The 18898-nt window shown below is 36.3% G+C and overlaps 1 protein-coding gene across 2 annotated transcripts; it reads right to left on the bottom strand.

Annotated features, from left to right (window-relative positions):
- Window positions 1-776: 776 nt before the first annotated feature.
- Window positions 777-17775, bottom strand: LOC129260761 (skin secretory protein xP2-like). Of its 2 annotated transcripts, none has more exons than XM_054898722.2 (4): window positions 17404-17775; window positions 11177-11250; window positions 6548-6945; window positions 777-5299 (listed from the first exon to the last, which is right to left on the bottom strand). In XM_054898722.2, the coding sequence occupies exons 2-4, from the start codon at window positions 11224-11226 to the stop codon at window positions 5148-5150; spliced, it is 600 nt and encodes a 199-aa protein (XP_054754697.2). In that variant the 5' UTR covers window positions 11227-11250; window positions 17404-17775; the 3' UTR covers window positions 777-5147. The 2 variants fall into 2 exon arrangements, with proteins under 2 accessions (XP_054754697.2, XP_054754698.2); XM_054898723.2 differs by having other exon boundaries at window positions 17370-17523.
- Between the last annotated feature and the right edge of the window lie 1123 nt (window positions 17776-18898).

The raw sequence follows: 18898 nt of genomic DNA, 5'->3' as shown, positions 1-18898 counted from the left end.
ATTCATATGATTAAAGGTTAAAAAAGTATAATAAAAAACATTTAGGGATTCAATTTCTTAGGAGTCATGTTATGAAATAACTCGTCTAGTATAGAACCAAGGGTACATTTATCATGAAATAATGCTTTATCTTGTCACAGATGCTTAGGAAAACACTGTGGCTTTATTCAAATTTGGTTACATGTCAGATTTTATTATTGGAAAAATGGGAGTATCATGAAAATATAGTCATCAAAGTGGCGTTATTCTTAAAAAGTCTGTGAACTATGATGTGAGAATGAACTATAACATAAGAAATTTATATTAAAACTTTGTAACCCCCGAGCCATTTTAAGACCGACAAAAGGTATACAAAGGATATCCCTGTATTTCTTTCTGAATATCTAAAATTATTTTTTTTAAGCCCATCTCTCTCAAAAAGAGCAAATTGACCTTTTATTTAAAATTTGGTGCTATTTTTCTCTTCTCAATACAGTTAACTCTGCATGGGTTGATTTTCTATAGGTCAAAAATTCAAAGCAAGTTCCCATATCAGATTGGGTAATGAAATTTACTTCTTCTAAGTCGAATTTTGCCCAAGGCAAAAAGATTTTGGTGGTCAAAGAGATTTTATTTGGACAGAGTTAGGTTTACTTCCATTTCCATCACACATTGGTCATTCATATACCACACCCCTACCCCACCCCCTCATCTCACTCTCTATACTACACAATTCCGCATAAATCATTATCATTACTCTGTGGACACCACAATCACCAAGTCATCTAGCTTCTCAATTTCATAGCAAAGAATTTTAATTCTAGCATTAATCATTGAATATCAATATCACATCGATTGATATAGTCACTCTCAGTTATATTGCATGGGTGAATCTGTGCAAAGTTATCCCTCAAGACGTGACAAGCAAAATTATGCCATATAGTTAACACCATTTTGTTATACATTAACATTGATGTATGTTATCCAGAGCTCACTTAGGCTGATATCCCCACATAGGTTATACACATCAAATAAACTGACACAGAAAAGTACAAATGTATGGAACATTGCAATAAATAGAAATAGTCGAAATGATACGTCAATCCAGTCTGGAAAAGATATTCACACACAGTATGCACAAGGGTTGTGCTAGATACTAAAAATTCACGAAGCAAAGGAAAAAATTGACAAAAATCTGTATAGATTCAAATATTGATATTTGTGTGGAAATGAAATTCAAAACGTTACAAGCTCCTAACACTCAATAAAGCTGACAACTGAATATTTCAGAAAATGAAAAACAAATTTTTTTGCACATTCTGGCCAGTTTTGTAGGATAACGGTATTATTTTTTAATCTGTGGCCTCCTGACAATTAATGCAAGGTCAGTAAATAAACTTCCCACAACTGATGCAATGTAGCAAGTGATTTAGCTCATGCATAATTTGATTACACATGTGCATATAGAATCATGCGTTTGTGAGTAATGGCCATGAACCAATGACCTCCTGTATGTATGTGGTTAAACTTACCATAAGTTGCTCACATACACATCTGCAATATGCAATTTTCATGACAAATTTTAAGTTAATACCTTTCTTCAGAAGAGAAATCACTGAATAGAAAAAACCAAGTTCATCTGCTGAACATCACATCAAAGTGCTTAATATTTGAAATAATTTCAGTGACAGAAGGTTGTGTACCGGTAGTTAGTTGACAGATGCAATATTCCAACACTTAAAAATAACAAGTGCTATATCGATGGCAACATTGTTACACAAATTCGTATGATTGAATTTGGTTAATTATTTTAATACACAGATTTTTGCAGGTTCAAGAACAAATACTTCTGACTATCAAAAACAACCCATGCTGTACTATTAAAATTGTTAACAAAGGTATCAAACAAATGTCCCAAATTGAGACCATGACTTGTACATTTGTTTATTCCGATAACTCTAGACTTTTATTGTCATGAACTGAGGGGTGCTAGAAGCTTATATTTACTTAAAATTCTATTTTTGTATTTGTTTGCATGAATACATGTACATATTCATCAACACTTTCAGACGATATCATATACTCCATCAAAGAAAACATTTAATATTGCGCAACTGAACTTGTCACTGCATATGGAGTGGTGTGAAGACATTCTTCTATATAGAAGAAATTGTTAAGTACACTTCTCTATTAATGTTTCATGCCAATGCAACTTGTAATATAATAATTGATTTAATGTAATCATGATTGTGCTAATAAATTAAGAGTTTCTTTCAGCAGCATATTGCACAAAGCTGTTGAAACCTGAAATCTTCTTATTCAAGTAATGATGTATATTCGCCAAATTGATGTGATGTTGTAAACATGAAGAAGAGTTAAAATAGTATGTATTCATACATTGCACACCAGATCTACAAGATGAACCATGTAAAGGCCACCGCACACCTTACGAATGGTCCACGATCCGATTTTGGAACAAATCTCATTTTTTTTATTTGAGATTCAAATTAACTGTAAGAATACTAATTTAACAATTTTGTAGGATTGCAAGCCATTATTTTGGAGTAAAGATCAAATTGGTTTCAAATCATAGCCAATCTTACGATTACTATGACGTCATTACGACTTGATTTCCAATTCACTTTCTTTTTATTCTAGTAAGGATGGTAATATAGTCACAGATTTTAACATAAGTATTCATACAATGATTTACAACTTAAGAATCAGATATTCCATGTATCAGTATTCGCATACATTTTGACAACGTTTAATTCCAAAATCGGGTTGCAGACCAATCGTAAGGTGTGGGGTGGCCTTTAATAATAAAGACTACCAAGCCTAGCTCACATGTCTGCATAGCAAGTAGTATTATGCTGTGCTCTATAAATGCAGTGAACAAATCAAGCCTGAAATGCACATTGTACTCTAACATTCATAATATTGCATACCTAACTGTAGCTACAATGTATGACATACCAGCTGGTATCTGAATGTAGCCTGCTAAATCACAATGGCTACTGCAGCAGCAATATACGAGCAAAGGCGCAACAATATCTACAATCAAGTGAGCGAGACCACGCTCAAGCCAGGTATATGTAAATCATGCATGAAATACAGCAACATGAGCTCCAGAAAGCAGCAATTTTAGATTTCACTTCACTACAACAGTTTAAGAATTAAAGCCAAGCCACAATGCAGGCCTCTGTGTTATAGTTAATGTGACTGCACTTAATAGGAATGCCTGTGTTTGTTTGCGTGTGAGAATACACAGCAACTCATACCGGTGCGACCGGAGCATAAGTTACATAATCAATCCATCCATAGTTTCTCCTAAATAACATGTACGGCATCATGTTTTAAGATATTTTGTAATCATAGTATATTCTATCTCAAAGAAAATAAGGAAATTACTACATATTGTCCCTCCTACCCTCTATGCATACATACATAATTCTGTGCAATGTGATAAGCATGCTTGATAATAATAGCTTATTCTATAAAAATAATTACACTATCCAAATCTTTAATGAACAAATTAATAACATGCAAAGGTAAATTTAAATCAAACCACATTAAGTATATGCCACATGAAAAAGCTATTGAAAACCAAACACTTATATGACGCTAAGTAGTAATATTATCTACTTTATATCTTATATTAGATGATAAAGAATTCATTTATTCATTTTTAAATAAAATTTCACTATTTAGATAATGTTTAATACTATATATCTAATTATCAAATGGCATTCAAATATTCAAGAATTTGGATTTCATTGAATATCAATTTGTTCTTTGCAAATATTTAAATTCCTTCACATTCCTCATATCTTTGAAAATAAATAATACAATACAATAAAACAAATATACATAGACTAACATCACTTTATTTTGAAATTCATAAAGAGACCCCTGTTTGTATCAAATCAGCCTGTTATTTAATGTTAAAAGTTTTTCTTTTCACCTAATCCTCTTAAATCATCAATGCATTACATAAATCTGAATATATGTAATGATATGCCAGGCATATCTCCTGCAATATCATGCTCATTTCAGTGATGCTAAACTAGATACCCAAGTACTAATTCACTTCCTCTCAAACCAGTGTTCGTGGAAGATGTGAAGACACAGACAAGCCCATTCAAGAATACGAAGAACTTCACAATGCCATCCAACTTCCATATAATTTAGATTTCCTTGATACAAGGTTTGATTTGATTGTCAGTATTATGAGAGAGCTAAACATGTACAGAATAACAAAGTTTTACTCTCAAAACAGAATTTATCAGTATAAATTGTGCTACTGTCATTTGTTTTGTCGGAACACCAGAACAGGAAAACAATGTTGCAGGAATCCTATCACATCAGATTAATTTAGTAGCTTCTACATGACAGACTCAGACTTAGTATATTGTTTTATCACATCACAGACAACAGGCTAATATCCCTTCACATTCTCAATTCTCTGAACCTCCCAAGCACTCAGTTCAATTTGTACAATGGTAAATCAGTTTGAATAATAAAAAAAAAAAGAGGAATAAATGGCAACAAACAAGCAAATGAAAAAAAAAATCTTTCCTCAAGAAAATCACCAAACAGCTTATCAAAATTCGGTAGAAAAAGGCCGGAATGTAAATGATTTCCTCTTCAGAATTCAATAAAAAATGTTGCTTTTTGGAAACTGGAAGAAAACGACTAGTTTTAGTTTCAAGTCAAATATATCATCATAAAGCTTAGTGTAAAATGAAACTTAGTTTACTTACATTCTGCTTCGATCATGAAATACAGTCGAATTAAAACTAAAATCTGTCTTTAAAAAATATTTTCAAGCTTATCCTACATTGTAATTTCTACATGTGAATATATCTAGCACTTTTCAATCAATGTCAACGTTTAGTAAATTGTGCAATATTGAGAAAAGAAAGCTAAATGTCACCTAATTAGTTCAACAGCATATAAAGGGTGTAAAATATTCACTTCATTATCATTCACCAGTACATGTTCATTGATTTGTTTACTAGATTTACACCATTATGTTGAAGCTGTGCCCATATTGGAATGAAGGTATAAGTATACTGTCAACAAGTCAATATCTGTAAGAGAATGTGTTCTATCTATTCTACCTCATGATCAAAGTAGAAGGAAGGATCTGTCTCAGAACTATCAGGTTAAAACTGGATGCTTGATCGACCGCCAGGAGGGTTTGCGATCTTGATGCTTGTCTTGTTGTCTGGGTTGTTTGGTTCTTGACGAGAAGAAGCATTTTGTGTTTGCTGTTGTTGCTGGGCAGCACTGGGTGAACCAGATAGGCTGAAAGTAGCTGTAACATTAAAAATATGAGAATTTTATAAGGAGACTGTATGAAAATAATGTACACATTGTTTGAGTACACTCTTAGGGAAAAAAGCGTATATACATATACATATACAAGAAAAAAAAAAACCAAGAAAAAGAAAAGGAATGGAAAAAAGGTGTAATATTGTATATCTTCAAAATATATTGTAAAAACACAAAATCACCTTTTTGAATTAAGAATGTCATAGCGATCTAGAAATTTTACTGCATGCATCATGTTTGGCCCCCTCAATTTTTTGACTTATCGTGCCACTGCATAGAGCCCAAGTAGTACATGGATCTCCGAGATACTATATTTTTTCCTACAAAGTACAAACTTTTCACCCCTTTTCTTTACATTTCATTTGTCATATCCTATAACCACCTCACGCAAGTTTTCATTAAATTTTATCAAAGGTTTTTTTTTAAATAATGATCATGATCATGACCCCATGACTTGAAATCCTACTCACTTAAAAACAGATAATCATGAAACACACATAATATTAAATTAAATTTTCACACCTGCACAATACTATCTTGAAAATTCAAATTCTTTGCCTTTGATCAAGTTTTTAATGCTAATGACAGTGTGGTCTTGTCTTGGGTTAAGTCGGCATATGCAGACTTGCTGTACTCCGCCAACTTTGTCAAATTTTATTGACTGCAAATGGCCACTGATCTTAGCCTAGTGACCTTAAATTACATTTATCCAATTGCTAATACTATCTTGACTTAAAGAAATCATACTTTCAAATTATCTTGAAAATTCACAATCTTAAAATTTGTTAAATTGCAATATTGACACAACATGGTCAAAGTTCATTAACCCTATGACCATTGACCTTAATCATGTGACCTGAGAATGTCAAATGAGAAGTGAAACTTAATACCTTTGAAATTTAAATCCATCTTTCATAAGATAGGCCCGTATACTTTTAAAGTTATAAAGACAAATTGAAAAACTTAATTTTGGTTAAGATTTTGATGTTGGTGACACCGCAACCACAGCTATTAGAAAAGTGGTGCCTTTGTCTCGCTCTTGGGCCCCTGTTGCATAATAGTAACCATTATAGTAACTTTTGCAATGGTATTAAAACCTTGATTTTGATTAAATGTTGAGCATCGTTACCATGGTAGTAACCATTGGATGGCAAAGTTACCATAATAGTAACTTTTATGCGAAGGGGCCTGCTATGCAGACAAGACAGTAAGAACAAACTATGTTACTCACAGACTGGTTTGAAAGGTTTAGCTGGTCCAGTAGAATCCTGAGCAAACGGAGCTTGACTAGGTGCTCTCCTCTGGGCTGCTTGACCACTAGGATAATCTTGAGCAAATGGTGATTGACTTGGTGCTTTCCTTTGACCAGTGGTCTCGGGAGGACTATCTTGAGCAAATGGAGACTGAGAAGGGGCCTTCCTTTGGTTTTGGGCTGGAGCAGGACTCTCTTCGGAACCAAAGACAATATTGCTCTTTCTCTGATTTTGGGCTGGAGCAGGAGGAGTCATGTCAGCAGAAGCAAAAGGAGGGTTGCTCTGTCTCTGATTTTTTGGTTGAGCAGGAGTTGGATCTTCACCATACCCTCCAAACAGACTAACACTAGTCTTTCCACCGGGTGGGGCTAAAACTCTGAAATGCAAAGCATTCAATGGTAAATTTGAGGTACAAGTACCATACAAGTTTCATCATAACAGCAATTTTAATGACTTTCAGGCCTTATTTTTTGTTTGAAGTTTAAAGTTATGTATATACATTTCTCTTCCTTTCTAGTAAACATAATATTATGTACGTGTACCTAGTTTTAACCAATAGCTATTATCGACACATTTACCCTACCTAGGCTGGAGTAATTTGGGAGATCATATGGCTGGCAGGGGAGGGGGGGGGGGGCTGTGAAGCCCCCCTCAATATTTTGGTTGTCGACCGCGCCAACAATTGGTACGCAGGTTGTCTGGGAAATAATCTACAAACTTGTATAGTAATTTATTTTATGCAAATTGTGATTAATTTATCATGCTAATTTATGCGTAATTAGTATGCAAAATCATACTTTTTCCTCTAACTCCCTTTCTAAAGCTGCTTTTGGTGTAGATACTCTTTGTGGAGTTCTTAGCAGATGTACATGAAAAAAATTACGATAACAGACCAATTTCTTAGGTGTTATATTATTTTTTGCAATTTCTTATATCTTATGTACATATGTATTTCTGTTTTTTTACTTTTTTTTCATTGTTTTTTTTTGATGAGCTTTGTCAAGGGACTCTTTTGAGATCATTGACCAGCAAAACTAAATATAATGATACATTTATAATTTTTTGTTGAAATCACAAATTCCATTGATTTTGGACATGAAATCATGGTTGTCAGCAATTTTGGGTCGGACTTGTACTTTATACCGCATACCCGGGCATCACAAATTTGGACCCAAAGATGCGCAAGACTTGTAAAAAGTCAGCGAGTGGCGTAGTCAAAATATTGCGCGAATAGTTGAGCCCCCCCCCCCCCCCGTACAAATTCCATTGATTTTGGACATGAAATCATGGTTGTCAGCAATTTTGGGTCGGACTTGTACTTTATACCGCATACCCGGGCATCACAAATTTGGACCCAAAGATGCGCAAGACTTGTAAAAAGTCAGCGAGTGGCGTAGTCAAAATATTGCGCGAATAGTTGAGCCCCCCCCCCCCCGTACAAGTACCGTACAAGTTTCATCATAACAGCAATTTTAATGACTTTCAGGCCTTATTTTTTGTTTGAAGTTTAAAGTTATGTATATACATTTCTCTTCCTTTCTAGTAAACATAATATTATATACGTGTACCTAGTTTTAACCAATAGCTATTATCGACACATTTACCCTACCTAGGCTGGAGTAATTTGGGAGATCATATGGCTGGCAGGGGAGGGGGGGGGGCTGTGAAGCCCCCCTCAATATTTTGGTTGTCGACCGCGCCAACAATTGGTACGCAGGTTGTCTGGGAAATAATCTACAAACTTGTATAGTAATTTATTTTATGCAAATTGTGATTAATTTATCATGCTAATTTATGCGTAATTAGTATGCAAAATCATACTTTTTCCTCTAACTCCCTTTCTAAAGCTGCTTTTGGTGTAGATACTCTTTGTGGAGTTCTTAGCAGATGTACATGAAAAAAATTACGATAACAGACCAATTTCTTAGGTGTTATATTATTTTTTGCAATTTCTTATATCTTATGTACATATGTATTTCTGTTTTTTTACTTTTTTTTCATTGTTTTTTTTTGATGAGCTTTGTCAAGGGACTCTTTTGAGATCATTGACCAGCAAAACTAAATATAATGATACATTTATAATTTTTTGTTGAAATCACAAATTCCATTGATTTTGGACATGAAATCATGGTTGTCAGCAATTTTGGGTCGGACTTGTACTTTATACCGCATACCCGGGCATCACAAATTTGGACCCAAAGATGCGCAAGACTTGTAAAAAGTCAGCGAGTGGCGTAGTCAAAATATTGCGCGAATAGTTGAGCCCCCCCCCCCCCCCCGTACAAATTCCATTGATTTTGGACATGAAATCATGGTTGTCAGCAATTTTGGGTCGGACTTGTACTTTATACCGCATACCCGGGCATCACAAATTTGGACCCAAAGATGCGCAAGACTTGTAAAAAGTCAGCGAGTGGCGTAGTCAAAATATTGCGCGAATAGTTGAGCCCCCCCCCCCCCCCCGTACAAGTACCGTACAAGTTTCATCATAACAGCAATTTTAATGACTTTCAGGCCTTATTTTTTGTTTGAAGTTTAAAGTTATGTATATACATTTCTCTTCCTTTCTAGTAAACATAATATTATATACGTGTACCTAGTTTTAACCAATAGCTATTATCGACACATTTACCCTACCTAGGCTGGAGTAATTTGGGAGATCATATGGCTGGCAGGGGAGGGGGGGGGGGCTGTGAAGCCCCCCTCAATATTTTGGTTGTCGACCGCGCCAACAATTGGTACGCAGGTTGTCTGGGAAATAATCTACAAACTTGTATAGTAATTTATTTTATGCAAATTGTGATTAATTTATCATGCTAATTTATGCGTAATTAGTATGCAAAATCATACTTTTTCCTCTAACTCCCTTTCTAAAGCTGCTTTTGGTGTAGATACTCTTTGTGGAGTTCTTAGCAGATGTACATGAAAAAAATTACGATAACAGACCAATTTCTTAGGTGTTATATTATTTTTTGCAATTTCTTATATCTTATGTACATATGTATTTCTGTTTTTTTACTTTTTTTTCATTGTTTTTTTTTGATGAGCTTTGTCAAGGGACTCTTTTGAGATCATTGACCAGCAAAACTAAATATAATGATACATTTATAATTTTTTGTTGAAATCACAAATTCCATTGATTTTGGACATGAAATCATGGTTGTCAGCAATTTTGGGTCGGACTTGTACTTTATACCGCATACCCGGGCATCACAAATTTGGACCCAAAGATGCGCAAGACTTGTAAAAAGTCAGCGAGTGGCGTAGTCAAAATATTGCGCGACTAGTTGAGCCCCCCCCCCCCCCCCGGCCGAGATAGGGTTAAAACCACATAACTTTGGCCTGCATGGTTTGGCCCTGCAAAATCAGATCATAAGGAAAGAAACAAGCCAAATCTGCCTAATTTCCCATCGAGGCTATGTACAAAACCTGCTGCTCCCAACTATATAACATATATGCACAAATCTGTAAAGTAAACAATGTATGCAATAAGCAATGCAGTGTAATGCACAATTACTCTCATCTAAATGAAATCACAAAGTCAAACTTCGCATTTGTGTGAGCAAAGTGATTTCATGGAGAGGGGCCCTATTAATTGATTTTTTACGAAAATTTCTTCATTTGTCTAATTTTTCTCTTCTTATTTAGATCAGCTGGTTGCTGGGTTGGAAACAGCCTTTAATCAAACTCAGCACGAGTGCATGTACTCATGTACTGATGTACAGTATGCATGTAGTATGAATGTATGTGAACAGATTAGGTTGTCTAAAGTTCATAATTTAATTGATGATTCATTCACATATGAGCAGACAGGACAAACAAGGGGGTTTCATTTCCTCTGATTGAAATGCAAGAATAAACAATATCATGGTTAAAATGACCTTGACTGCTTGGTAATAGATCAATATCTAATTGAATGACAAAACTCCTTTGTAAATGGTGGGCTCAAAGATTTATAAGATGTTATCAAATGATTGTACATGCACATGTATCTATTCCACTGTGAAGATGAATACAATGGTTTCTTCTTAAATAATAAAAGATGAAAAGGGTATTTTAATTGCTTTTTGTATATTTTTGTTAAAAAAATATTAAGCATGAGCTACTGTTAAGCAACAAATTGTATGCTAAAGAGCATGTAGAAAACCAACTAGCATATGCATGACTCAAATCATGGGTCCCTTATCATAAGACAATTAAAATCTTCACATTAATAAAATAAAATCAACCCTACCATCAGACTTACTTTTATCTTCAGAAGAAAACATAAGATTATATAAAGCTGAAATTATTACCTAAAAATATAACCCAACATCGTTTTCCTGATTTTCTTTTTTTTCAGGCACCACATTATGTTTTTTGCCCTATGAAATGTTGCACACAGGAATGAAAACGTACATGATCAATATTGGAATATCTTAGCAAGTTGGTAAAAATAACAATGTTTGTCAATGTTAAGTCTACATGCACCAATAGTTCTAATTTTCATTGTATATTGTACTAACAGAAATCAAGGCTTTAAATTGAAAGAAAAGTTTGCTTAGAGTAGGAAAAGGTTCAGTGCAGATCTACATGTACATCTAGTTAAAAACCCAATATGCACTTACTTTGATGTGTTCTTGCCCTCTTTTCCACTGAACATCACAGTAGTAGTCATCTTGAATTTGTGTGTTTGATAGATCTGATGAGGATAAAAGAAAAAGAACATGCAATTAATACGGGGAGTTAATTTTTGGATTTGTGAACAAGGTGAGAAAACTTTATTCGCATTGACTTTGTACCCCGGAATCACAAATTTGGTTTCAAAAGATGCACATTACTTGGAAGTAAAAGTTAGAGAGTTCTGCTATAAAAAAAAATTGTGCAGCAGAATGGTCATGGAAAATATTGGGGGTGATCCTACCCCTCCCCCAATGTTTTAGGGTTAAGGAGGTCCCACCCCCCAAAAAAAAAAATCAATGTTGAGTTGATTTCTAGCTAACAAAGATACAGTGTTGACAGACATATGATGGGAGAATCACTCATTATTTATAACCATTTTGTCCACTTTTTGACCATACATAACCATTATGGCAAATTTAAAAGGACCTTTGGGAAATGCTGGGAAAAAATTCAAACATGAATTTAGGGGTAAATTTGGATGTGATTGAAAAAAAATTCTTATCAATCACACAAAATGAGCACATACAATGGTTGTATGTGCTCATTTTGTGTGATTGATAAGAATTTTTTTAACCACACTGAAAATTATCTATTTTAAATACTGTTGAAAGAAAAAAAATTAAAGCAATTAATGGTTTTTCCTTTAAAAATGTGACTAGTTTCTCTAAAGATTTAAATCACAAGCGAAAGTTCCAAATGCAGTCATCAATATCTTTAGAAATAAAATTCTTTGTTTGTCTACAATCAGTTAATCTTGTCTTGATATTCAAACAGTTTTGACAATTTTATATTTTGACTTTTACACACTTGTTCAAATTAACAATCACAATAGTCTTGATGAATTTTAATTCAGAAAATCTCGGCTCATAAAGATTTTGCTAATTTGCTTTCATTCCAATGAGGATCTAAGGTGCATAGACCTTGCTAGTACACTAGGCTGTCCATGGACTAATCGAGACACTATTCATGACCTTAGAATTTGATCACCTCTGCTCCAGAATGTTTTTAAACCTAAAATTTGACAACTTTAGGTAATTCTGAAGGAACTTGAGTATGATTCGTACATCGGAAATTAGACATAAGATAGACTTGGTACTTGCCGCATCTACAAATCGCAATTTTAAGAATCAATTTACTCTGGGTGTTCGTATTTTATAAAGTCTCCTCATGGCTTTATAGTGCACTCCTGTTTCCCATTCACTTATCTTTCAACTTGTTTTTATATTGTTTCAATGATCTGCCAACAATACTTTATCATTTTCGTCTGTATTTATGTTTTAATGATATGTTTTGTTACTCTTTGTCAGGTGTTTTGGGTTGTGTAATCTTGAGCGGAGGAGGGGTGTGTCATGATCTCTCTCTGTGTGGAGTGGTGGAGGGTTAAGACCTGGTTAGAGAATGGCATGGGATTGAGGGTAATCAGGCAAGTTGGTTATCGGGGTGGCGGTTGGTGTATTTGGTCTAGCTTACTTCTGTTCTGCTAAACTACGTTGGCTCCAAAATGTCAGAAATTGGATCAGGGTCTGGATGTATACGATGCGGGGCCCTCCTGGGCATAAACGCATCGGGTGAGAGAGGGTGGAGTGAGGATTAGAAGGTTCTGTTAATGGCCTTCTTGAATGAGCTTGTCAATGTTGAGTTGATGACAGCGTCACTCAGGTGATTCCACTCAATGATGGTGGATGGGAAGGAGTTCCTGTATTGTTCAGTTCGTGCTCTGATTAGATTGTAGCACTTGCCTATCTATAATATTTGTAGTATCACAGTTTTCAAATTGTTTGGCATGGATACGTTGTTTGGATTTTATAGGTTGAGCAAAATTTTGGATTGGGAGAGCTGGCACCAACTCCTTGACCTCTTTGAAGAAGAGGGTGAGTTTGAGGTTCCTTCTTCTTTCCTTCAAGCTTGGGAGATGGTGTTCTGCTAGCTTGTTTGTGATGAAACTCTCATCTCTAGACACATAGTTCCCTTTGATGAAGCGAACTGCTCTCCTTTGGACACTTTTGAGTCTGCTTGTGTCCTTTTGCAGGTATGGAACCCATACTCCTGCACCATACTCGAGAAGGGATCTTACAAGTGCAGTATAGGCAGTGCGTTTGACGTCAGCAGGGAAGAAGTGGAGATTCCTACAAAGGAGGGTTAAGACCCAGTTTGCCTTCTAGGTAGACATTGCAACATGCTTCTCCCACTTGAGGTCCTCTGAGATGGTAATTCCGAGGTAGCATGTATCTTGGACATGCTGCAGGATATGGTCACCTAGTTGGTAGAAGGACGACTTGCTGTCGATACTCATGGTGGAACACTTCTTTGCATTAAATATAGATTTAATTTAAATTATAGATGTTAACATTCTGTAGCAGCTTATGAAATCCATCAACTATGATCGGTAAGAGCAGTCAAAACTCTTGATTTTAGGCATGCAGCTTGACAGGTCTCTTGTAAACACTGATGTTAACTGTTTCAAGAGGGTAGTTGCTTTTGTCTTGCTTTCCTTTACCAATTTTCCATCCTGCATAAGAGGGGGAAATCCATTCCTTTCATTCCTCTTTGCCTTGATGTATCTCCAGAAGGGTTTAGGGTTCTTGATGTTTTCGAGTTCATCAACGAAGACAACGATGGAGGAAGTGAGGCGGTCTCTTTCAGCCCTCCTGAACTCATGTTAACACAGGTGCTGAAAGGCTTTGTAGAATTGTAGTCATCCCAGGAGTTTGACTGCTTCGCTCTCTTGTACTTTCTGGTCTTCCAATTCACCATCCTTTTCAGCTGGTGCTTGATTGTTGAATATTTAAATGAATCCCCAGAAACAACAGTTATTCCTGTCTAATTTCTGTAGAAAAGTCTACAGATTTCCAGGAAAGCTTGTTGTATGGTTGGAACTACCCCCTTTTTTTTTACCACCTAATTTTCTAAGCATCGTATCTGCGAAAATATTTATCAGTTTTACCTAGTTTTTGTCTCATTTGTGCAGAAAATTGAGCAGATGAGTTGCCCATGTTAAGATCGACTCTGATTCTATGCGCGTATATATGGGCAAAAAAAGAATGGGATGATATCACATTTGCACCCTTCTTTTGAAACCAACTACCCGCTGTAAACTATGTTTACGGCCGATTCTGGTCGCGGTGGTGAAAATTTTTTACTCTTCCAAATCTATGTCACCATGCTAAATGATTGTCTCACTACTTCCAGTGCCAACTCAGGCACATGATTCGACAGATATTTGTCCTACAGCCGTTTCCTATTGGATTGCTTGGTTAAATAACCATGACAACTGTTTGTTTTGCAGGGAGGCCGGGGTTCAGTTCTGGGGAGCGTTTCATGAAAGGACTTGTCGGATGTTTTATCCGACAAGTCCCATTTTATCCGACAGTTACTATAGTAACAGTGCCTCTCAGCCAATCAGAATCAAGGAAAGATGTCAGATCTGACAACTTGTCAGACAAAAATGTTGATGAAACGGTCCCCAGGTCAATACAATTTTGATAAATTCTCCCAAAAAATAACCTTTTTAATCTTTTTTTTTTCTCTCGTAAAATCGATTATGATTTTATCGTTCCTTCTGCCCCTACTCTCATGACTCTCCCGCACGTATTGTATGTATACCCAATAATCTTAAAGGGGAATCTAACCCAAATGAAAACTTGTTTTTATAAGGAAAAGAAAAATCAGACAAGTTGATAGGTGAAAGTTTGAACAATATTGGACAAACGACAAGAAAGTTATGAATTTTTAAATGTTGTAAATATTGGTAATCACTATACCCATGGATACTTCAAATTGGCCGCATATGGGATGTCATAGTGATGTAAGGCAAGGACTACTCTTCCTTGTACTCCAATACATATTATGGCTAAAATGTCATTTTTCCCAAAAGTTTTATTTCAAATTATATTTATCTTTCATGAGGACATAAAACAATATACTACCTGGGTTATATTTAGATTACTGCCCCAGGGGAATGGGTACTTAGGAGAAAACCACAAATCCCTGATAATAAAGTACATGGCCTATGGGAAAGTTGTCCTTGCCCCTTGTCATAATTTACTTACTCAGTTGCCAATTTGAAATCTACATAGTATTAGTGATCTCAATTTTAAAACAGCTATAACTTTCTTATTGCTTGTCCGATTTCTTTCAAACCTTCACCATTCTGTTGAATTTATTTTTCTCCTTCCCAACACAACATTTTATGGCCAAGGCTGGATTCCCCTTTAATGCGTGCAATTAGGTGGTCAATTACCTTGAGCGAAGTTCGTACAGGCTCGATCTGATAATATTCCGAGTGACAAAGGTGGGATATTATGGGGGGAAAATATAAAATTCATGCAATATCACGATCTTTAAAAACAATTAAAACTAATATTCTTACTTTACACCAAGTTTCTTTTCTTTTCCATGCTTCTATCAGTCTCAAAATTGGTGATTTAGAGCCAACATAAAGTTCCTCACACATACATTGAGGAGGCGCGATAGCTCAGTCGGTAGAGCGGGGGTTTCGGATTCCGGTGACCCGGGTTCGATTCCCAAGTGGTGCGCTAGTGCCCTTTGGTAAGGCATTTATCCTCATTACCAGGTCCCTCGGAGAGGACCTTAAGCCATTGGTCCCCTGGTTGCTTGCTCACAGGCATTCGTGCTTTCTTAGCAGTCAGGTAAAACAACCTCGGTATAACATATAAATAATTCGCTGCCGTATCGCATGCGATATGCGCGAGGTACCGGGTCAGACCTTTGCCACTCGGAATATCAGATAGAGTTCACGGTCTCGAAGTTTGGGTAGGTGGAGCGTAGTGTAGCGGTACTCCGGTAGTGAAGTGGAGCCTGCACGAACTTCGCTCGAAGTAGGTGGTCAATTTAAAAAAAGGTGGTCGATATGTGGTGGTCTCACTCACCCAAGGGTTCATTACATGCCGCCAAGCACAGAAAAATCAAGCCATAGAAGTCGTGTGTTGTCAGAGATGCCAAGTTAAAAAAAATGTTATGCGTGAGATTTTCATGACTCGGCGTCTCTGTGCGCTCGCGGCCAATACTTACACTTGTACGTTTCGAAAAGGCGCGCGCGCGAGATATGGGCTTCATCATGATATCGATCCATACTACAAAACCATGCGATGCACGCACGCGATTCATCTTATCACGTACTAGCTGTGCGCTGACTGCACTCTCGATTCGTCTCGCGTGCCAGGGTACACGCGACTGCGTGCGAAGGCGGTTGGCCAGTGCGTATAATCTAGCGAATAATGCTACTTTTTCTCTTTTTTTTTCTGTCGGGTCCCTCTGCGTGAGAGAAAGGGTGCCGTGCGTGAGACGGACCCTGAATGCGTGAATCTCACGCACAATGCGTGAGACTTGGTAGCTCTGTGTTGTGGACACCAGAAGTGGGATCCCAACACGCTCGACCCACTAGTTAGAAATCCACTGCCAAACGCGGTTCATGGTGCGAGGCCGAGGTTAGTATACTAATACTAACCTCGCAATACGTGTGAGTAGCCTAGGTCTCATCATAAAGTCTCGTCTCACTTAACTTACTATTTTAAATTTAACATCTTAATTCTTGTCTTCCTGAGACATGTTATTTTTAAATACCGGTACCGCCTTCCGGTGGTTACGTTGGATAAAAGTGACCTGAAATAAAATCAAATCAATTTATAAAAAAAAAAGAATTTGAAAAAAACTTGACTAGTCTAACTCTACTCTCTAGACTAGTCAAGTAACTGCCGGACTCTAAAACTAAAGTCTAAGTAAAATAATCTGGCAGATTTAACGTTAGTGTCTGAGAGTGAGTGAGAGTGAGAGCAAGCCAAGGGCTCAAGACTAGTTAGATCGGTCACATCACATGCGCAGCTGCACCGTATATCTTTCCGTACACAAGTTACAACAATACCGTACGGTAATCAGTGACAAGTGTCGCCGAAACGAAAGAAACTGACTGACAGGCTGTCTGAGTGAGCTCGGCTCAGAATGGAGAATCGACGGTCATGGGATCATGGACGTCGTGATCGAGGAAACCGAAGAACTAAGTAAGTTAGAAGTTAGACTAGAGACTAGAGTTCACATACTTTTTCACAAAAAGTATCGTTCATTAACAGTTTATAACACTTTCAAAATTTCACCACAATATCACTCAACCATTCTGCTCACCAATCCGGCAATCAAATATCAGTTAATTCTTTACCAAAACAAGATGATAAAATGTCAGTTGTCTCACTATCTCTCCTGCACCGGCTTTGCTCACTCGATCGACAATGCAAAATGAATGAATGAAATGCAACGCTTGCTCCGAATGGGCTAAGGCAGTAATATCAATGCTAATTCAACCAATTGTAATGTGTTTTGTATAGGAAGCGGTATCCACAACTTTGTTAGTTGCGCAAAAGGGCGTGGCCTATTTAGAATTTTGGCATTGACACGCCCTAACATTGACAAGAAATATATTTTTCACGAATATGCAATTCAAGAATGTGAAATTAATCGGTCGTATTTTTAAAATCAAATACATAATTCCCTTTATTCACTAAATTTCAATTTTAGACATCATTTGTCACGTGGTCAAATACGTCACACGCCCCAAAGGTGACCAATCCGATCAGAGGGGTTTTCCCAGGGATTTCGCGCGTTTAGCTGTTGTTTACATCCGACAGCTGCTACATGTGCATTATACATACGAATTCAAGAGCCGGTGTTTTATCTTTCAGTGATATTTTATTTGAGCCGAGTTTCGCCGCTTTCCTTCTAGGCCTAAATTGCGAATCATAAAGTGTATTTATTTAAAAAATAAATCCTTTTACATCTCGATCATAGATCCATATTAGTTTAGATTCGCAGACCTAGAGGCGAGCAAAAGTATTTTAGTAAATTACATATGTATATAGGCCTATACATACAGTATATATTTTGATCGAGATCCTATCATCTCATGTCAGGCCGAGAGAGAAAAGTATATTTTATGACAATTTGATGGAAAATAAGATATTTCAAAGTTTCTCTCAATTATAAATAAAATGATGATGCCGCAGAGGGAACCTCATTCTTTTGCATTTTAGGATATGAAATATGGTAGTTCATTAATTCCCCCTCCAATAATAGGCCTATATGCCCATGTAAAAATGGGTTTTCGGCCTCTTCCTCATGGAAATGTAAAATCTTGATTGTTAGAAAAGTATCATATAGAAGTTGATACTTGATATTTCAAATAGGTCTGCATAGGGTATATAATGACATTATAAGGAAAATAATAAGCTCTCACTCTTGTCATTGTAAGCAAAATATTAGAATGCTATAACTTTCCTATTTAAGTCAGCACTCCAAAAAACCTTAAAACCGGAACCTTAAGTTGGTGACCGTACACGACACACCTCCAGTTTAAACACCTTTATGGCGTCTTTTGGAGGATTCCTACCAAGTACCAAGTATTTCACATCCGATTTTGATCAAATGAGTCAGTGCTTCATGCATACTTTCTCTAATCTCTATAGTTGTTTGAATAATCTTGTTGGAGTAGAATTCTCTCTGGGCACCATATTGCATAATATAGATCCGTTTTGAGGATATAGACCACACCCATCTCTACGGCCTCCTAGATCCTCTGAAGTTAGTTCTAAATTAGCAATATGAAAAACAGCACTGAAGTAACCGTTAGCTATATAGACCGTTGTCCTTCAACTAAACCT

The sequence above is a fragment of the Lytechinus pictus genome, unplaced genomic scaffold (genome assembly GCF_037042905.1).
Source record: "Lytechinus pictus isolate F3 Inbred unplaced genomic scaffold, Lp3.0 scaffold_19, whole genome shotgun sequence".
Lineage (NCBI taxonomy): Eukaryota > Metazoa > Echinodermata > Echinoidea > Temnopleuroida > Toxopneustidae > Lytechinus > Lytechinus pictus.
This window is presented reverse-complemented; position numbering and strand designations above follow the sequence as displayed.

What these genes read in the sequence shown, in the direction of transcription:
- LOC129260761 (XM_054898722.2), bottom strand. Translation starts at nt 11,226, where the DNA reads ATGACTACTACTGTGATGTTCAGTGGAAAAGAGGGCAAGAACACATCA. An exon ending in GAGGGCAAGAACACATCAAA is followed by an intron (nt 6,946 to 11,176) that starts GTAAGTGCATAT and finishes TTTGCATTTCAG; the next exon opens with AGTTTTAGCCCCACCCGGTG. An exon ending in TAAACCTTTCAAACCAGTCT is followed by an intron (nt 5,300 to 6,547) that starts GTGAGTAACATA and finishes TTAATGTTACAG; the next exon opens with CTACTTTCAGCCTATCTGGT.